Source organism: Orcinus orca, chromosome 8, assembly GCF_937001465.1.
Source record: "Orcinus orca chromosome 8, mOrcOrc1.1, whole genome shotgun sequence".
Lineage (NCBI taxonomy): Eukaryota > Metazoa > Chordata > Mammalia > Artiodactyla > Delphinidae > Orcinus > Orcinus orca.
This window is the reverse complement of record NC_064566.1, coordinates 25,422,844-25,444,281: the sequence shown is the minus strand read 5'-3', so window position 1 is coordinate 25,444,281 and position 21,438 is coordinate 25,422,844. Positions and strand designations below refer to the sequence as shown.

The following is a 21,438-nucleotide window of genomic DNA, read 5'->3' as shown; positions in this document are numbered from 1 at the left end:
GTGATTACAATCCACTTAGTTAATATTTTTGCTACTTAAAATGTAAAAACCTAAAAACCATAGAGATCTCTTTACCCTTGCCCTTATGTTATATATATTTCTCCTATATATTACCTCTACATATATTGAAAACCCTGATAGAGAAGTAATTTTTGCTTTCAACAGTCATATATATTCTAAATAACTTAACTGGAGCAGAATAGTCTATTGTATTTACCCAGATATTTATAATTGCTGTTGCACTTCCTTTATTCCTGATGTTCCAGGTTTCCCTCTGGTATCATTTCCTTTCAACACAAAGAAGTTTTCCATTTTTAAGACTTTTTCTTTGATTTTCAGGATTGTAATTATTTGTCTGGATAAGGTTTATCCTGTTTGGAGTTCATTGAGCTTTTTGAATCTATAAAATGTATCTCTTTTTCCAAATTAGAGAAGTTTGGGGACGTTATTTTTTTCTGCACCAATCTCTCTCCTATGGGACTCCAATGACATAAATGTAAAATATTTTTATATTGTTACTCAGGTTCCTGAGGTTCTGTTTATTTCTTTTTCAATCTTTTTTCCCCCTCTGTTCTTCAGATTGTATAATTTCTATTGGTCTGTCTTCAAGTTCATTGACTTTTTTGCCTTCTCAATTCTGCTACTGAGCCTATCCAGTGAATTTTTTATTTCAGATATTTTTTTCAATTCTAAAATTTATTTTTGGTTCTTTTTCCTAGTTCCAATGTCTCTGCTGAGAACTTAACATATTTCCATTCATTTCAAAAGTATGTTCACCTTACCCCAGGGAGCCATGGTTATGATAGCTGCCTTCAAGTCTTTGATAATTTTAACATCTGAGTCACCTTAGAGTGGCATCTGCCAATTATCTTTTCCCTTTGAAGTTTGGTCACATTTTTCTGGTTCTTAATATATTGAGCAGTCTTGGATTATTTCCTGGACATTTTGAGTACAATACTGTAAGACTCTGGGTTCTATTAAAATCCTCTGCAGAATGTTGATTTGTTTTGTTTTAGCAGGCAGTCAGACCATAAGTTCTGTCTCATCTTTGAGTGATGGTCTGAAGTTAGTTCAGTTTTCAAAGCCTTTGCTCTGGTGCTTTGGATCTGTCGGAGCAGTTAGTCTGGAACTTGGGTGGATGGTAGACTGTTATAGTTTAGATCTCAAAGACTTTGCTATACTAGTTTGGGTATATTCTGCATATGTGCAGTTTAGGCATGAAACTAAGATTTGTGTAGGTTCATGCACAGAACTAGAGGATACCACTCTCCAGTTCTCTCTTCCCTGGGAATTTCCCTACATGCCCAGCTCTCAGGGTTCCCTTTCCCAGACATTTGGCTAGAAATCTGGAATTTTCCTTGGATTTTTTTTAGCTGCTTATGCTTTAACACAATTCTGTACAACTAGGACTGCCCTTGGGGCAGCACACTGAGAGAAGAGAAAAAAGGACAGGGAATCCTCCTACATGTTTTTCCCCAACTTTATTGAGATATAATTGACATACAGCATTTTCTACTCTCTTCATGCCATAGGAGCCCATGCCCCATCCAGGTGCCTCTGGTACACCAAAAAGACAGGTCTTCTGTTCGGGTTTAAGATGTCAGGTTTACTGCCTTTGCGTTGCAGCTCTGTGACTTGGGTTGCCCTTGGGGCAGGGCTGGGAGAGAGAAAGAGAAGAAAAAAGAAATGACAGTGGCCCCCCACATTCTTACTTCGCATGGGGCTCCTTTCCCCACTCCTCTATCCAGAAAGACAGATTTTCTTGGAGTTTTTGTTGTCTGTGTCCTGTGTAGTTCTGCATAAGGGCCACCCTCTAGTCAATGCTAGGTGATAAGAGAGGAAGGAAAGTGAGGAAACACCTCTATATAAAGATATTTCAGTTTGGGCTTCCCTCCCCAGTCTGCCTGCAGTTACTAACTTTGCAGAGTCTTCAGGTAGTTGCATTTTATGTTTTGTCCAGAGTTTTTATTTGTAATAAGTAGGTCTAGTGGACTTAACTTCCTCTTGGTTGGCACCAGAAGCCTTTCATGAATTTTTAAAAATTTTTCTTACAGGTTACAGTCGTTATTTCTGATGCTCAAACTGTCCTGTAATGGGCCGGTAGGAGCCCCTTCAGTGTTTTGAGATTTTGATTGTGATTACATTGAATTCATAAATTAATTTTAAGGGAGAATTGTTAATCTTTACAATATTGTCTTCTCATCCACTTATGGAATGTAGTGTTTTTCTACTTATTCAGATCTTATTTTATGTCTTTTAATATCTTATCATTTTTTTCCACATAGATATTCTATATTATAGTATCTAAAAAATACTAGTTTTACTAGTATTTTAAATATTATTTTCCCCATAGTGTTCTCTCATTGGTTACTGATAATATATGGCAATGATTGATTTCTGTGTCTCCATCATGTGTTTGGCATTTTTGTTGCACTTCTATTTTAACAGTTTTTCCACCTGATTCTCTTTCCCTCTTAAGTAGATGATTATATCTTCTAAAAATAATGGTAATTTATGTTTCTTTTTTTTTTTTTTTTGGTAACTTATCTTACTGGCTCAGGCCTCTGTTGTTTAATAGTTGCAATGATAGCAAGCATCCTGGCCTCCTTCTTGATATTTAGTAAAATATGTAGTGTTTGACTATGAAATATATTTGTCAGTTTCTAGTATACCATACTCTTTAAGAAGATATCCTTATGTTTTGAAGTTCTTAAGATTATTTTAAAATTAACAATGAGCATTGAATTTTTTTTTTTTTAACATCTTTATTGGGGTATAATTGCTTTACAATGGTGTGTTAGTGAGCATTGAATTTTGTCAGATGCCTTTTTGAGCTGGTTCTGGTAAATCTGCTTTCTTTTACCCCCACATTCATCTATTACTTGATTTCTTAATGCTAAACCTCTTTTTAAAAATTTCTACCGTGAACTCTGCTTGGTCATGATGAATTGCTTTAGTCCACTGTAAGATTTAAGTTGCTAGTATTTTATTTGGGATTTTTAGACCTAGATTCATAAATGAAGTGAATGTATCGTATTTTTTGTCTTAATCTTGTTCATTTTTGTATTCAGGAATATGCTGACCTTACAAATTGAATTAGGAAAGTTTTTATATTTGTTTAAATTTTTAAAAGCTTATTATATATAATTGGGATTTCTAAGAATATATCTAGAACTCTCTAGTTTTTTCCTGATAGTTTGATCTATCTGGGCCAATTTAAGAATGGCATATTTTCTAGAAAATCATCTCTTTCATTTAGATTTTAAAATTTGTTGTTATAAAGTTGTATATACTATTACCTCATAAGTTTGTAGTCTCCTCTGTTTCTGTAGGTATGTTCTTTCTTGTTCCAGCTGATTATTTGAATCTTTTTCCTTATCAATCTATGGAAGATTTGCCTATTTAATGGTTCCTTTCAAAGAACCAATGTACTTTTCTTTTTTTTTTCCTCTTATCATTTTTTACTCACTTTTTCTTAATTTCTGCTTTTATCAGTTCTTTTTCCCTATCTTCCCTGGGTTGAATATTCTCTTTCTGGCTAGTTTGTTATTTGTTTGCTGTCTAATGAATGGCATTAAAGTTGTATGTTTCCTTTTTTTTTTTCCCACTACACTCTGGCTGTATTCCTCTGGTTTCAATTTTTAATGCTCTCACTGTCCTTTCTAAATGGTTTGTCGTTTCATTTGATTTCCTTTTAACCCAAGAGTTATTAAGAATAGTGGGGTCTTGCCTGTTTCCCAGTAGATTTTTGGTTTTTTGGTTGTTTTTGGTATTCCTTTAATACTAACTTATGGCCCTGTTGTATAGTGGTCAAAGGAATATGGCTTAAGTAATGTCTACATTTTGAAATTTGTGGAAATTTTGTTACTAGCTTGGTAAATGGTCAATTTTTATAAATATCCCATGAGTACCAAGTGCTAATAGATTTTATTTGTAATATTGTTCAAGTCCTTTATATCTTTTTATTTTTTGTGTAATGTAATAAATGATATTAGGTTATTTAACAAAATGTATATGTACATGTTGCAAGTAAATGATAGGTCTGGAATTTGCCTTAAACTATCCCAGCAAATATAAAAGAGGTGACAGAAAGATAAATTTATCAAAATGTTTGTGGTTGTTACAGTTGGGTTATGGTATCTGAGGGTTTGTATAGTTTTATGTATGTTTTAAATCTTTAATAAAAAGGTTTTTTAAAATCCTCCCTATCCTTATTTGTTTTTAGATTGCTTCATCTGTTGATTACTGAAAAGGGTGTGTTAAAGTATCCAACTATGTTTTATTGTTTTTCTAATACTGTGTAGTTGTTTTGAATCCGTGTAATTGGGTGTTTGAAATTTTACTACAGTTAAATTTCCTTTTATCATAATAAAATCTCTTTTTCACATTTAATTTCCCATTTTGGTTTTTAATATTGCCATACTAATCTTAATGTTAGCATTTTTAGTATATTTTCCATATCTCTTCTTTCAGAACATTTTTTTCTTGTGAGATATAACTCACATATGGAAATATGATACACATAAGAAAAACACACAGAAAATTCCCATAAATTTGAAAATGCAGATATTAGTTAAGACATATTCCCTGACCACAATGTAGTAATTTCATAAAAAAATAGCAGAAAGGAAAAAAGAGATAAATAAAAGTAAGTTTTTCTTTCTAAAACTTCTAAGTAACTTCTGCTAACTTCTAAATAACTCATGGCTTTAAAAGGAAACCAAAGCTGAAATGACAACTCACTTAGGACAGTGGAGCATCATATTTTGGAACCAAGGGGATGTGCCAGGAATGTGTGGGGCAAAGAAGAAAATTTATGGTGTTAAATGCTACTCGTTAGAAAGCAAGAAAGTTCAAAAATAAATTGAGTGTTAAAGTAAATCCAGCTCATAATCTGTAGAACTAACCACTGTCTGAGTTGGATGGTAATCACCTCCTTGCTTTTCTTTTATAAATTTTACCACCTGTGTATGTATCCCTGTACTTTTGTTTGGCCCATTTTAAAACTTCTCATAAAGAGCATCATACAGTATTGATAAGTTTTTCCTTCTGCTAATTTGGAAGCTATTCTTTTTATAAAATATTTCCTTAACTTTTTATTATGGAAATTTCAAACATAAAGTTACAAAGGTTGGTATAATTAAACCGATCTATGAATCACTCAGTTTCAGTAATCATCAATACATGGTCAGTCTTATTTCATTCTTATCTTTACCTACCCTCTCACCTCCCCCCCCGCCCGATGATTTTGATGAAATATTTCTGTTCTTTACCTGGAGATAATAGGGATTACAATATGCATTTTCACTTTCTCAAAATCCATTAGTATCTTACTCTCCTCCCGAATAACATAAAGACTCTGAGCACTAAAACTCCATTTTATCCCCTCCTAACTTTAATGTTACCATGTATTTTAATATTTGCGTTTTTTTCTTTCTGGCCACGCCACGTGGCTTGTGGAATCTTAGTTCCCCAACCAGGAATCAAACCCTGTCTCCCGGCAGTAGAGGTGCGGAGTCCTAACCACTGGACCACCAGGGAATTCCCCCATGTATTTTAATTCTATCCTATTAATACTCAACAAGAAATAGTGTATTAAATAGTCAGTGTTTGCTTAGGTTTATTTATATATTTACCATATTGCCCTCCATTCTTTCTTGCACCTCACATCTCCTTGGGATGACAAGCTTATGACTAAAGCATGTCCCTTGCAGTTTCTTTTTCTGAGGGTCTGCTGGTGGCCGTATCTCTGTTTTTGTTCATAGATAGCTATGTGATTTGTTTTGCCATGTAACTTAGAGTGTATTTTCAAAATTCAGTGACATTGCTATAATAAAATCCCTTTTATTTCTTCATTCATCCATTATTTAGAAGAACAATGTTTCCCAGTTCCTTTATCAATAAAAATGAAGGACAGAAATAAAATTGGTTGTAAAACCTATCTCAATAAGTAATATTCGCCCATGAGTCCATAAACGAGTAAGTTTTAAATGCCACATCCACTCAAAAGAAGCATTCTTTTTACATTTACATTTGTTTTACATTAAATTTGAAAAAATATTAATTTAGATCTACGGTATTATAATGTGTTATAAGTATTATAATGTTAGAAGTGTTTAATATATAGAGCCTTCTGGTCACAAGACATAAAAAATTGATTTCCATTTATATACATTTTTGAGGCAGAAAGTATGATGTATAGTTATAGTAGCATAAAAATATATTACATTAGGATAAAATTCTGTAATCTAATCTTGAATGATTAGATTATTTTCCCATTGTTATTGAGATATGATTGATGTACAAACTGTATAAGTTCAAGATATACAGCACAGTGACTTGATAATTAGATTATTCATTTGTATTTCCTCAACAGGCCTCTCCCTTTGGGAGGAGTCATATAAATGTATGAGGATAGTTTTAATTTGGGATACAGATCAGGTAGGCCGGCTGGTGACAGCTATTAGACCACCCCCCCCAGCCCCTCCTGCCCCCTAATTAGCTAGAATAAGGGAGAGATGTACTCTAGTTGCCAAGCACTGTAGTTCATTCATTTCCCTTGCCTATCTGCTTTTCCATTTTCTTTTGTGTTTCATAGGTCTGGATTTGTGTTGGGCTCTGCTTCGATTCCCTCTCAACCCCTCCTGTAGGCAGGTAGAGTTCACTTTCTTCAGGGAACAGTTTTTACATTTTGGCCTGTGATCAAGCCACCCCTGCTGCCTACAGCTCAGCATAAGCAAGGGGATCACTGCCCTTCCTGTTTTATTTACTTATTATTGTATATGTCATTATTTTAGTTCATCAGCACTACTCAAAATTACTGCTGCAGTGCTACATGTTCTTCATATTTGTTTCTCAGCCTGGAGCTTCTCTATCAGCTCTAGGCTTCAAAGTCCTTTTTTAACAGCTTTGTTAAATTATAATTCACATATGATAACATCCACCCATTTAAAGTGTACAATTCAGTGGGTTTGTAGAGTTGTATAACCGTGACCACAATCTAATTTTAGAATATTTTCATTATCCAAAAAGAAACCCATTATTAGTCAGTCTCCACACCCAATGATAGGCAACCACTAATCTATCTTCGCTATAGATTTGCCCTTTTTTGGACATTTCATGTAAAAGAAATCATATAATATTTGACCTTTTGTGACTAGCTTCTTTCATTTAATGTAATGTTTTCAGTGTTTATTCATGTTGTAGAATATATCAGTACTTCATTCCTTTTTATTCCCTAATAATGTGGATATACCACATTTTGTGTATCCATTCATCAGCTGATGGACATTTGGGTGTTTTCCATTTTTTGGCCATTAGGAATAATGCTGCTGTCAACATTCATATACAGGTATTTGTGTAGATTTATTAGAAAGTGGAGTTTAGAAGTGGAATTCCTTGGTTATATGCTTAACATTTTGAGGAATGGCCGAACTATTTTCCATAGTGGCTGTACCATTTTACATTCTCTCCAGCAAGGTACAAGGGTTCTAGTTTCTCCTCACGCCTGCTAGCATGTTATTGCCTGTATTTTTTGTAGCCATCCTAATAGCTGTGAGATTGCAATTATCTACTGAATTTGCATTGAGCTAATGACTTATAGTGTTGAACAGCCTTTCATGTGCTTATTGACAATTTTTATATCTTCTGTGGACAAATAGGTCCCTTGCTCACTTTTTTTTTTTTTTAATAAATTTTATTTATTTATTTAGGCTGTGTTGGGTCTTCGTTGCTGCACGCAGGCTATCTCTAGTTGCGGTGAGTGGGAGCTACTCTTCGTTGCGGTGCATGGGCTTCTCATTGCGGTGGCTTCTCGTTGTGGAGCACGGGCTCTAGGCCCACGGGCTTCAGTAGCTGTGGCACGTGGGCTCAGTAGTTTTGGCACATGGGCCCTAGAGCACAGGCTCAGTAGCTGTGGCGCACGGGCTTAGTTGCTCCGCAGCATGTGGGATCTTCCCGGACCAGGGTTCAAACTCGTGTCCCCTGCATTGGCAGGTGGGTTCTTAACCACTGCGCCACCAGGGAAGCCCTTGCTCACATTTTAAATTGGGTTGTCTTTTTTATTATTGAGGTGTAAGAGTTCTTTATATATCCTGGATACAAATCTCTAGCAAGTACATGATTTGTAAGCAGTGTTTCCCATTCTGTAGGTTATCTTTCCACTTTTGTTATGGCATCAATTGCAGCACAAGTTTTAAATTTTGATGAAGTCCAGCTTATTTTTTTCTTTTGTTACATGTAGGGTCATGAAAATTTATACCTATTTTTCTTCTAAGAGTTTCATGATTTTAACTTTCACATTTATGTCTATGATCCACTTTCAGTTAATTTTTGTATATGGTGTGAGGTAGACATCCAACTTTATTCTTCATTCCTATCTGGTTGTCCCAGCACCATTTGTTAAAAACCTTTTTCATTTTTCCCCCATTGAATGGTTTTGGCACCCTTGTTGAAAATCATTTCACCATAAATACAGAGTTTATTTCTGGACTTTAATTCTACTCTTTTGATCTATATGTCAATCCTTACGCCACCATCACACTGTCTTAATTACTAAAGCTTTGTGGTAAAGTTTTGAAATTTCTGAAATGTGAGTCTTCCAACTTTATTCTTTGCAGGATTTCTTTTGGCTATTCTGGCTCTCTTGCATTTCCATATGAATTTTAGGAATAGTTTGTCAGCTTCTGCCAAAAATGCAGCTAGGATTTTTATAGGGATTATGCCGATTCTTTTTTTTTTTGGCTGCACCACACAGCATATAGAATCTTAGTTCCCTGGCCAGGGATCAAACCCACACCCCCTACAGTGGGGGTGGAAGCGTGGAGTCTTAACCACTGGACCAACAGGGTAGTCCTTGATTCTTTTAATCAATTTGGGAGTTTGCCATCTTTACAACGTTGATGTTTCCTATCCATGAGCACAGGATGTTTCTCCACTTATTTAGACCTTTAATTCTTTCAACAATGTTTATAGGTCTCAGAATATAAACTTTGTACTTCTTTCATTAAATTTATTCCTAAGTAGTTTCTTCTTTTTGATGATATTATAAATGGAATTTTGTTCTAATTTGTTTTTGGATGGCTCATTGCAAGCATTTCGAAATACAATTGATTTTTATATATTTATCTTATGCCCTGCAAACTTGCTAAATTTATTTATTCTAATAGTTTTTTAGTGGATTCCTTAGGATTTTCTGTATACAAGATCATTTCATCTGCAGATACAGTTTTATTTCTTCAGACATCCTTCTTAGGGGGAAGCATCTCATTTTTTACCGTTAAGTATGATGTTAACTGTGGGTTTTTTGTAGATGGCCTTTATCAGGTTGAAGAAGTTCCCTTCTATTTTTAGGTTCTTGAGTGTTTTTATCATGAAAGTGTTTAAATTCATGATACTGAATTTTGCCAAATGCTTTTTCTGTACCTATTCTGATGATCCTGTGGTTTTGTCCTTTATTATATTAATATGGTGATTGATTGATTTTCAGCTGTTAAAACCAAGCATGCATTCCTAGGATAAAAGCCATTTGGTTATGATGTATAATTCTTTTCAGTGTTGGTATATTTGCTCATATTTTGCTGAAGGTTTTTGTGTTTGTATTCATAAGGGATACTGGTCTGTAGTTTTTTCATGATATTTTTGTCTGGTTTAGGTATTGGAATAATACTGGCCTTGAATGAGTTGGGAAGTGTTTCCTCTTATTTCTTAGAGTTTATAATGGATTGGTATTAATTCTTACTTAACTGTTGATAGAACCCATGTGTACCCATTTGGGTCTGTGCTTATCTTTGTGGGATGTTCTTAATTTCTTTTATTCCCTTGTTATTGGTCTCTTCAGATGTTCTCTTTCTCCTTGAGTTCTTTTGGTAGTTTGTGTCTTTCTAGGAATTTGTCCATTTCATCTAAGTTATTTGTTAGCATACAGTTTTTCATAACATTACTTTATAATCCTTTTTATTTCGGTAGCTTCTACTGCTATTTCAAAGTATTTGGGAGGTGCTGTTTTTGTTTTCCACGTCCAATCAGCTTTTCTTCTAGGAATTCACAGTTTCAGTTGGCTGACCCTTCCTTGTCTTGCATCACTTTTTTGTCTCTATTCTTTTAAAAATATTTTTATGCTAAATACTTAAGTGGAAGTAGGGAGTTCAGGTCGATGGAGGTTCTGTCTAATTGTCATCCAGATGTAATTCTCACCACTTTGGTTCTTGGAAGTTAACAACCATTCTTTAATTTCATTGTTTCAAACAATTTGATGGCAAAAATAATAAGGTCTTTCTTTGTAAACTGTTCAGATTTTACTCAAAGCAAGTAAATGTTTAATAATTTGTATTACTAATTTGCATTTGCTTGATCTAGTTTCAGAAGCCCTACAGGTGGCAACTACTAGTCCAACTGCCAATACTACTGGTACTGCTACTACTTCCTCCACCACTGTGGGTGCAGTTAAGCAAGAACCTCTCTACTCTACTTCATCTGCAGTAAATATCCTGGAAAATATAAACTCTGCAGAACCCCCAAAGTCCATCGAACATGATGGTCTTCCTTCAGACCAGTTTGCAAAAGGACAGGACACTGTTGCCATAGAAGGTTTTACAGATGAGGAGAACACAGAAAGTGGAGGAGAAGGCCAATACAGAGAGCGTGATGAATTTGTGGTAAAGATAGAAGACATAGAGACTTTTAAGGTGATGTGAATGTTCACAGGTATAAAGGTCATAGCTTAATGGGCGTGCCCTATGGTAGCCTTCATGATGACTTTTAATACCATGCATCTAGCCTGAATTGTGAAAAGTTATATTTTTATAATTCTGTTGTCATAATTGTTAAATAATGAAATCAAACTAGAGATGTCAGGTATTTTGAAAAGGAAAATAGCTTAAAATAATTTTAACTCATCTCTGAGTCTTGTGTATTTCTGACTGGTCAGTATATTGCATTTAGCTACTAGTAATTAGAGCAGTTTTGAAATGTTAATTTTTTTCAAAGCTTCCAAGTCATTTGTATTATTAGAAGTTTGGAGAAAATGGTTATTTATCTAACTTAAAAGTTTAAAGAAAATTACAGGAATACAATGTAAAAGTAGAATTAGACTTTTTTCAAATTGCAGAATGTTATAATTTCATACAAGAAATTTTTAGCAGTGTTTAAGAAAACTTATTTTGGGGTTTTTGTTTGCTTGCTTTTGATTTTATTTTTTAATTGGGGTGGAGAGAAATGGTATTAAAAATACAATGAAGAACATAATATTTAAATTATCCATATTCCTTCCATTCACAATTAACTATTGTTAATATTTTAGCATATTTGTTTCTGGTCGTTTTGCATATATACATACTGTTATAACATTGCATAAATAATGTATGACAATATCATTAGTGGAAAACTTTCCAATAGCTATACAAAAGGGTAATGGGTTACTTTGCATGTTTTTGCTCCCTGTTTCTGGAAGAATTTAAGCAGAGATTGAATAGCCCACTTAAAAGAATTACTGCAAAAGTTCAGCTAGGTAAAAGATAAAAGGTTGAGCTAGGTAGGTCTTTAAGATTCCTTTCAGCTCTAAGATTCTGTAAATCTAGAATATGTTGCTAGTTTCTATAAATGTTGTTAATACTTCTTATTACAGGAGGCTTTAAAAGCAGGAAAAGAACCCCCAGCTATTTGGAAAGTACAAAAAGCTTTATTACAGAAGTTTGTTCCTGAAATTCGAGATGGGCAAAGAGAATTTGCTGCTACAAATAGTGTAAGTAAAATGCTTGTTTACATTAACCTTCCTATTTTTTGACAGTGATCCTGGGTAAAATACAGAATGATGTAAATTTAAATGTATTGTTTAATGTATGTATATTGAGCATTTCTGAGATAAAATATTAAAATTGAACTACAGAGTATATGATACTGATTTTAAAATAAAATTAATGTCTAAATACCAGCTACTTAAATTGCTTAACTTTTTAAATAAAGGAAAGGAATTAGTGTTAGTCTGTGAAGAATTCAGATGGACTCAGAGACTCTTATATTGATTGTTCTGCCAGAGTCAGATATCCTGATTTACCAAGAAGACTTACAGAATTATTTTCTACCTAAGTAGTTGTTTCATAGCCCTGAGTAAGTGAGCATCTGATGATCAGCCAAATAAGACTGCATCTATATATGGGCTTGCAGTTAAGAGTGAGGCTGGAATCAGTTTTACTGAGGGTACAATTAGCCTGACCAGAGCTGCATTTTGAAAAACTTGAAGGATGGCTCTGTGACAGTCTATCAAGACAACAAAGTAATATTTTATGTACAGAATGTACAATTATGTAATTCAAAGTGTTTCTTTCCTTAGTACCTTGGATATTTTGGAGATGCAAAGAGTAAATACAAAAGGATATATGTGAAGTTCATTGAAAACACTAACAAAAAGGAGTATGTCAGAGTGTGTTCCAAAAAGCCACGAAATAAGCCTTCACAAACTATCAGGTATTTATTATTTTATGTAATATGTTTGTAGTAATTATTGGAAGGCTTATTATTGGCAATGTCTTGTATAAAGAATTACATAAATTAAAGAGGCTGATTTTTTTTTTCCATTATGTACAAGTCTGAAAATTCAGTGCCCGATGTAATAAGTGATTCTTTTTGAAGTAATGAGACAGGAACTGTAAAGCCCATGGCTATCATGGTGGGATGGGTACCCTTTTCTTCCGAGTCCTTTTGGTGTCACCCTAGTATAGTGAAAAAAATTGGATTTACAGTCTAAAGGTTTGAATCCATCTTTTTGTGACTAGATTAAGATAACCTTTCTAGGGACTTCCCTGGTGGGCCAGTGGTTAAGACTTCATGCTTCCACTGCAGAGGGCCCAGGTTCGATCCCTGGTCGGGGAACTAAGATCCCACGTACAGTGTGGCCAAAAACAAAGAAGAAAGAAAAAAAAGATAACCTTTCTAAGCCCTCTTTTTTATCCATAAATAAAGTGAAAATAACAACAGAATGTCAAATTTAAAATGAAAAAACATTGAGCCTGCACATTACAAGTGCAGTAGAATTGTCGTCATGGATCAGTGCGACTCTGGGTTGTGTGGAGCGTGAATTTGGAAAACAGATGACCCAGCCACGTTCCCTTTGATCTCTGTGGGAAAGGGGGTGTGAACCTTGATACTCTCAATCTAGTGCTAGGAAGATCTCGTTTAATGAAGATTCCAACGTATTGGACCCAGCCCACCTCATTTTTATGATGCAATTTTATCCACTCCCTCAAATCTCCAGAACTAGTATATAGCAAATCTTATTGAGGGGCTCTAGAACGGGTGCAGTTGGGATTCCACATCAAAACCTGGCACCACCAGAGCCTGTGAGAGTTTCTGATGGGACTATAAGTCCATTGATCATCTGCCGTGTACAGCCTCATAGTCAGGAAAATGAATTTACAAAGGGAAAGGAAGAGTGGAGGGAGAGAGAGAAATAGGGATGGAATTAATATAGTCCCTTATTAACTGAATATTGAATGTCAGTGGTTAAAGAGTATATTACAAGAGACTTTTGGAGGAATCACCATTGGAGATGTGTAGGGCTTAGACTTTATTTTGGAGATACTGGTGAGGTAAATAAACTTTTCTTCACCAGTGTTTCTCGGGTTTTTGTCATTTTATTTTATTTATTTTTGGCTGCATCACACGGCATGTGGGATCTTAGTTCTCTGACCAGGGATCAAACCCACACCCCCACCTACAGTGGAAGCGCAGAGTCTTAACCACTGGACCGCCAGGGAAATCCCTCGTCTAATTTATTTTAATTTGACAAGATTTCAGTGCATTAATGAAGTCTGTTTGTAACATTGCAGAACTGTTCAGGCTAAGCCAAGTAGTAGCAGTAAAACTTCTGATGCTCCAACACCAAAAACTACAATGACAAAAGCCCCTTCCATGAAACCCAAAGTTAAACAGCTAAAAGTAAAGGCTGAGCCACCACCAAAGAAAAGGAAGAAATGGAAAGAAGAATTTTCGTCATCCCAATCTGACTCATCTCCCGAGATCCACTCTAGTAGTAGTGATGATGAGGGTGAGTTCTCCATGAAACGAATACCTTGATAACTTTAGATTACGTACATTAATGGGGAGGAGCAGTGATGCTGACAATTCAAAATGTATTTACTTTTACTTAATTAGGGAATTTAGCTACCTAATTAAGTTCTGCTTAGGCATATATTTGCCCATGACTGAGCTAGATAACTGTGCCTTAGTTTCTCTTTTATAAAGTGAAAAGGTTGAAATAGATAGCAGTTATCATACTTTTTGACCTTAGAACCCTTCTACGCTGTTAAAAACTGTTGAAGACACCAAAGAGCATTTATGTAGGCTATATATATTGAAATTTACTTCATTACAACTTAAACCTGAGATAGCTGTAAAACACAGAATATACCAAGAAACATTCCATCAAACTTGTTGTGTAATATATGCAAGAAATTTCTAGCAGTTCAGTAGTCTAGAGCAGAAGTAGGCAAACTACTGCTAGTGGGCCAAATCTGATCTGCAGCCTATTCTTGTAAATAAAGTTTTATTGGAACACTGGGATTCATTTACATATTTTCATACAGTTACTTTCCCATTACAGTGACAGATGTGAGTAGTTACTACAGAGAGTATATGATCACTAAAGCCCCAAATATTTACCATCTGGCCCTTTACAGAAAACGTTTGCTGACCCTTCTTCTAGAGCATACATTTGAAGGTAGTCAGGAAAAGATGAAAGGATGATGGAAGGCTGCATATGCCATGCTAAAGCTAAAAAGCTTGGGATCCTGTAAGCAAAGGGGAGTCCTTGGAGGGATTTAAGTAAGGGAGCAGCATGGTAAAATCTGAATTTGAATTACGTGACATCACAGTTCAGGTATGAACTGAAAGTCTGAACCTAAGTTTTGGCAGCAGGGATGGAGGAGAGAGGACACATTTGAGAAATTCAGGATGTAATCTTGGCAGAACTTGAATGATGAATCGGGTGTTGGGGGAACTGTTGAGGTTGATGTCCAGGATGGTTTCTGACATTTTAAGTATCACTGCTAGGGAGCTGATCTTAGAGATTACTTGGATAGAAACAGAATTATAATAAAAACTCTTCAGTACAGAAGTTTACTTTAAATGTATTGTTTTTAAAAGCTACTTTTGAACTGTTGTTTAGAAGTAGGCACGTTGGAATTTATAAAGAAATTTAGTGCTTTGAGTATGTGTGGAAGGCATTATACGTAATTTCGCAGTTAGCATTTCTGCCTACTGTTTAGAGAAGTTTGGGTTCTGAATTTGCACTCAGTTATCTATACAGCTTCCTCAAATGACAATTAAGGTGAAAATTTTCTTTCATTGGTAACTTGAGTTACCACTAGGTGTCACTAACAGGCAAGCATTTTTAGTGCTTCTTAAAAAGAAGGCAAATATTGATAATAAACATAGATTTATAGGCTGGTGATTTTCAAGCTATTTGTTTCAAGACTTCTTTATAATCTTCAAATTTACTGAGGATTCCAAAACACTTTTTGTGTGTGTGTGTGGCCTGTATCTATGTATATCACCAAGTATCAGTTAAAACAGACAATTTTAAGATATTTTAAATAAAAATTACATATTACATATTCATATAAGTTTTTTTAGACAATTGTATTTAGTTAGAAGAATAGCATTTTCATATCTGCTTCTGTATTCAGTTTGTATATATATTATTTTGGTTAAAGTATATGAAGAATACCCAGCCTCACATTAGCTATGTAGTTGGGAAAGAGAGGAGTATTTTGATTACCTTTTCAGATAATTATGTATATTTTTCTTTGATACTCAAAGGATTTTATTTGATAAACTTGACAAGTGGTAGCTTCTTCAACTTTTCATGCTTGTTACATTAACATCTATTGGTTGTTTTGCCCTTTGAGGTATCTTTCATCCATGAATGATTTTATAACATTTTTTGGTAATGTGAAAATATCTGTTAGCTCATTGATGTACATAGTCTATTTCATGTTTTTTCCACATTTTAAAATGTGGTAAAATATATATAACATAAAACTTGCCACTTTTAACCATTTTTAAGTGAATGATTCAGCAGCATTAATTATATTCACACTGTTGCTCAACTGTCACAGCTATTTCCAAAACTTCCTGATCATCCCAAACAGAAACTTTGTAACCATTAGGCAATAACTCCTCATTCTCCCTTTCCCCCAGCTGCTGGGAATCGCTACTCTATTTTGTCTCCATGAATTTGCCTACTCTACATATCTCATATAAGCGTGGCTTATTTCACTTAGCATAATGTTTTTAAGGTTCATCCATGTTACATAGCATATATTAGAACTTACTAGTTTTTATGATTGAATACAATTCCATTGTAAGTTTATCCATTGTATGTTCTTGTTTATCTTTTTATCTATTGATGGACACTTGGGTTGCTTCCACATTTTGGCTGTTGTAAATAATGCTGCAGTGAACATTGGCATATAAATATCTGTTTGTGTCCTTGTTTTCAATTATTTATATACCTAAGAGTGGAATTGCTGAGTCATATAATTATATGTTTAGCTTTTTGAGGAACTGCCAAACTTTTCCCACAGTGGTTGCACCATTTTACATTCCCACTAGCAATGCATAGGGTTCCAATTTCTTCACATCCTCACCAATACTTGTTATATTTTGTTTTTTGATTATAGCTATTCTAGTAGGTGTGAAGTGGTATGTCATTGTGGTTTTGATTTGTATTTCCCTAATGACTAATGATGTTGAACATCTTTTCAGTTGCTTACTAGCTATTTGCTTATCTTCTTTGGAGAAATGTCTATTCAAATCCTTTGCCCAGTTCATGTCTCCTTTTGTTCTTGAGTTGTAGGAGTTCTTTATATATTATAGATATTAAACCCTTATTAGACATAGGATTTGAAAACATTTTCTCCCATTCTGTAGATATTTCAGGTTTTTTGTTTGTTTGTTTGTTTTGCGGTACGCGGGCCTCTCACTGTTGAGGCCTCTCCCGTTGTGGAGCACAGGCTCCGGACGTGCAGGCTTAGCGGCCATGGCTCACGGGCCCAGCCGCTCCACGGCATGTGGGATCTTCCCGGACTGGGGCACAAACCCACATCCCCTGCATTGGCAGGCAGACTCTCAACCACTGCGCCACCAGGGAAGCCCTTTTTTTTTTTTTTTTTTTTTTTTTTTTAGTATATGTGCTGCTGAAGTGAGCACAGTGTTTCATTTTCTTGATAATGTCCTTTGATGCACAAAAGTCTGAAATTCTGATGAAGCCAAATTTATCTATTTTTTTTTCATTGCTCATGTTTTTGGTATCATACTTAGAATCCATTGCAAATCCAAGGTCATGAAGATTTATCCTTGTATTTTCTTCTAAGAGTCTTACAGTTTTAGTTCTTACATTTACATCATACATTTTTGCAGTATCAAAGAAATGACATTTTTAATATCAACACTGATTTCATCTATGAAGTCCTTAAGTATTGGAATGTTGTCAGGCTCACAGTGGTGGAAACAAGTTTTCCGGAATTCTGATTTTCACTTGAAACCTCAGATTTTATCATTGGCAACAAATAGTGTCAGTTGTTTTCCTTGCAGTGACAGGTTCACTTCGTTAAGAAAATGTCTGCCAAATACCCAAGTCTGAATAGGCATAGTGTATCTGTCAGTCATTTTTTTCAGATAAAATTGGTATCCCAATGGGGGAAAAGGTGGCTGGTTCATCTTGTAATTCAAACAATTACATGGATGCTTTCCCTGGAGAAAACTGTCATACTTCGTAGCAGAAATGCTTTATATGTACCTCTCATTTCATCCCACAGAATTTTAAGACATTTACTCAAGAGTAGAGATTTAATACAATTAATAATTATTACTGCTTCATCAAGGATTATTCTTAAGGGAAATTGTCTTTTTTTTTCCTTCAAATTCATGGCAGTTAGATGACAGTCATGGCAAAGTATATGGCTACTAGTACAGTTTGGTGTCACTGCCTCAATTCAGGCTAGGTAAGGCCCCAGCAGTTTTACCCAACATTCCTTTTACAAATGTCAACAGAGTGAAAAAGGTATATAACATCTTAATATTATTAGGAAAACAATTTGACATCAGAGACCCCTGAAATGGTTATGGGGGGAGACCCCGAGGGGTCCGTGGACAAAAGTCTAAGAACCCCTGTTAAAGGCCGTGATAATAGTTCTGTACTTGAATGAAAAGAGTCAAAATTCAGACACACCTCTAATCTTGCAGTTCTTGCCATTGAATTTGAGTGAAATTTTCTTTATGCACAGGCTATGTTTACATTAAACAATTTTTTTAATATGTGTTGACTCTAGACCAGAATTCTATAGAAATTTTATAGAACCCATCAGTTTTGAAGTAGCACGACCTGGCAGCAGATGTCTGGTAGGGCCAGGGGAGGAGAAACAGGTTCCTATGGGGCAGATGTTTCCAAATGCTGGGCTGGTGTTGGGCTTCAGAGGCACCTGGGAACTTTTTAAAAAGTATAACATTTAAGCTTCATCACCACTACCACCATTACCACCCCGGATTCTGTTTTAATAAGTCCAGCAATCTGTTTTTTTTGTTTTGTTTTAAAAGCTCTCCAGTGATTGTGATGTGCAAAACCACCTTTGAGAATCTCTCACCCACGGTGTTTTTAAAGGCAGAGTGGGAGAACCTTGAATTTGAAGAAATTTTATCTACAACCTTTTATCTGCTTATAGACACTTGCTATAGAGCAGAGTGTTTTTAAAGTTGTCAGGAAGGAGTAGTTAATATTTCATCTTTTCTCCCTCCCAGAATTTAATCCTCCAGCTCCCTTTGTCACTCGTTTTTTGAACACAAGAGCAATGAAGGAAACCTTTAAGAGTTACATGGAATTGCTTGTTAGCATTGCTTTGGATCCTGACACAATGCAAGCCTTAGAGAAGAGCAACGGTACAGTCTGCTAAGTAGTACTTTCTTGGTAGTACTTTCTGGATCTTTTTTATTCTTCTCTGTTAGTTACATATTTAATATGTGGTTTTTGTATATGTTGTCAGTTAACAAAGTTGATATACTGATTCTATAAAATGGGGTCATAGCTTTTCATGAATTGTTTGAATATATGAACAATTTTATATTGAACATATTTTTATTGATTTCTACTCATGAGAATATTATGTAACTACCCACTAGTTTCTTTCAATTCTAGAATCTTTATCATCCTCATAACATTTCACCAATTGTCTGAGTTGCGTGGAAGGTCCAGATGTCAATATATTCTGTTTTCTAATAATTCGAAAGATAATAATGGTGTAAAGATTAAAATTGTATATTCGTGTCCAGTAAAAGATACATCACAGAGTAATTATTTTCTAATCAATTAGTAGTAAAACAATAAACGCCATGGGTTATATTTATTAATATTATTCCTTTTTTACTCTTCCTTTAGTAACTTTTTCTTATGGTAGAGTAGGGATGAAATTGACATAAGAAATAAACTGGTAATTTATATATCTAATGTTGCTCACTAACATTTACCCTTCAGCTACTATAGCATTCACCAGGGACAACTAGAAGAGAGAATAAAAGGATTAACGAGTCAGTTTCCATTATCCTTCTATCAAAATGAGTTGAACAAGTGTAAGATCAAAAAGATAGTAACAGTGAATAATCAGTAACAATATACTTCAACAGCAATGCCTAATAATGTATATTGTTTTATTATTTCCACATACTTTGACATACATTATTCTATATTAATCCCAGAACAACTTAGACAGCCATTTCTTGGGTGAAGACAATGATGCTGAGCCTTTTTTGAAAAAGGTTAAGTGAAAAAAAGAAATAAGGTTAAGTGACTTGCTTAAGAGCCCACAACTTGCAAGTAGCAGAGAAAGGATTAAATCCAAGGTCTTCTAATTTCTAGTCTTGCTTTTTTGACTATATAATCAGAGGCAGTAATTCATACATCAACTATTGTAGAGCTGGAAGAGACGTTAGAGAAGATATTAAATGTGGTTCCTAAAGTTACAGAACAAGTTAGTGGTAGAAGAGCCACAATCAAAACCCAGAATTAATTCCCTAGGTCAGCATTTTGCCAGTAAACATTTTCTCTCTCAATCAAAACTCCTTGCATCATAAAATATGCATTTCTTAGTAGTGATCATTTCTGGGTGGTTGTATTTTAAATGATTTTTTTTCTATTGTTTATCTTTTTTTTTTTAATTTTCTCCATTTAAAATGAGGGATGAAAAATTTAATGGTTATATTTAAAAATAATCCACAAATGTTTAAAACTTATTTGTGTGAAATGTAAATTTTTATAATACTTGAATAGATTTAATCACTGCTAGAAAGATAAAAAGAAAGCTATCAGGTGTGTTGTGGTGATCTTAGAAAGCATTCCTCATTGAGGACTTTTTCTTCAATTTGAGGAAAGTGTTCTTTTTCTGGTCCCTGTGCTTGTGTTTGTTCTCCAATTATAAAGAGTCATTTTGTTTAGCTATGAAATTAGTAACCAGATTCTGAGGGTTATATATATATTTTCAGAAGGGTCATTAAAGCTAATTAGTATTATAAAATGTTGTTATGCTGATAAATTAAGAAATAGTTTAGTAACCTAAAATATTTAATACAGCACTAAAAGTAATTAACTTATACTCTGAAAGTGTTTCTCTTAAAAGAGCTTAAATTTTCAGAAGGGTAAAAAAGAAATCATAATCTTTGGGTAAGAAACCTTCATCATACTTTTACTCTACCCTTTTCTCAAATAACTATTTTGACTCTTTCCTTGTGTATTTGAAACTGGATTTTGACTATTTTTCTTGCCCTACTTTTTCTTTGCCCCAAACTATAGTGAATTAAGAATATCATACTCAGGGGCTTCCCTGGTGGTGCAGTAGTTGAGAGTCCGCCTGCTGATGCAGCGGACATGGGTTCATGCCCCGGTCCGGGAAGATCCCACATGTCGCGGAGCGGCTGGGCCCGTGAGCCATGGCCGCTGAGCCTGCGCGTCCGGAGCCTGTGCTCCGCAACGGGAGAGGCCACAACAGTGACAGGCCCGCGTACCTTAAAAAAAAGAAGAATATCATACTCAGAATTTTATAAAAAATTTTAATGTTATATTTATGTTTTGGAATACTGTTATCGTTCACATGGTAAATGAGGTCTGAAGAGATTAGGCAGTTTGCCCACTGGTTGATCAATTCCGGTGGCATAGATGGGGTTAAAACCCAGGATTTTTGATTCTGTCATCACACTATGCTACTTCTTTCTCACTTAGCTATTGTAAACCTATTTTTTCAAGGTAACTTTTGTTCAAAAAGCTTCATGTGCAATATTTTTAAATCAATACTTAATCAATGAATTTAATGTCAGTCTATTAATGTTTTAAAGAAAAGCTGTATTTCTAACAAGTTTTTTTGTTGATAGTTTATCCTGTCACAATAAATTTTTATCTTG

The 21,438-nt window shown here is 34.7% G+C and overlaps 1 protein-coding gene across 9 annotated transcripts in view; it reads left to right on the top strand.

The window, feature by feature from the left end:
- The window catches only part of QSER1 (glutamine and serine rich 1), a 78,638-nt gene that overhangs the window by 47,384 nt on the left and 9,816 nt on the right, over positions 1-21,438 (top strand). For 6 of the 9 annotated variants that reach the window (XM_049714216.1, XM_049714214.1, XM_049714219.1 and 3 more), the window contains 5 exons: positions 10,357-10,685; positions 11,624-11,740; positions 12,329-12,462; positions 13,824-14,041; positions 18,793-18,930. In XM_049714216.1, the coding sequence (XP_049570173.1) occupies positions 10,357-10,685; positions 11,624-11,740; positions 12,329-12,462; positions 13,824-14,041; positions 18,793-18,930 (936 nt within the window). Of the gene's footprint in view, positions 1-10,356; positions 10,686-11,623; positions 11,741-12,328; positions 12,463-13,823; positions 14,042-18,792; positions 18,931-20,833; positions 21,434-21,438 lie in introns of those variants that run through there. The other 3 variants (XM_049714220.1, XM_049714217.1, XM_049714215.1) reach the window with 3 other exon arrangements.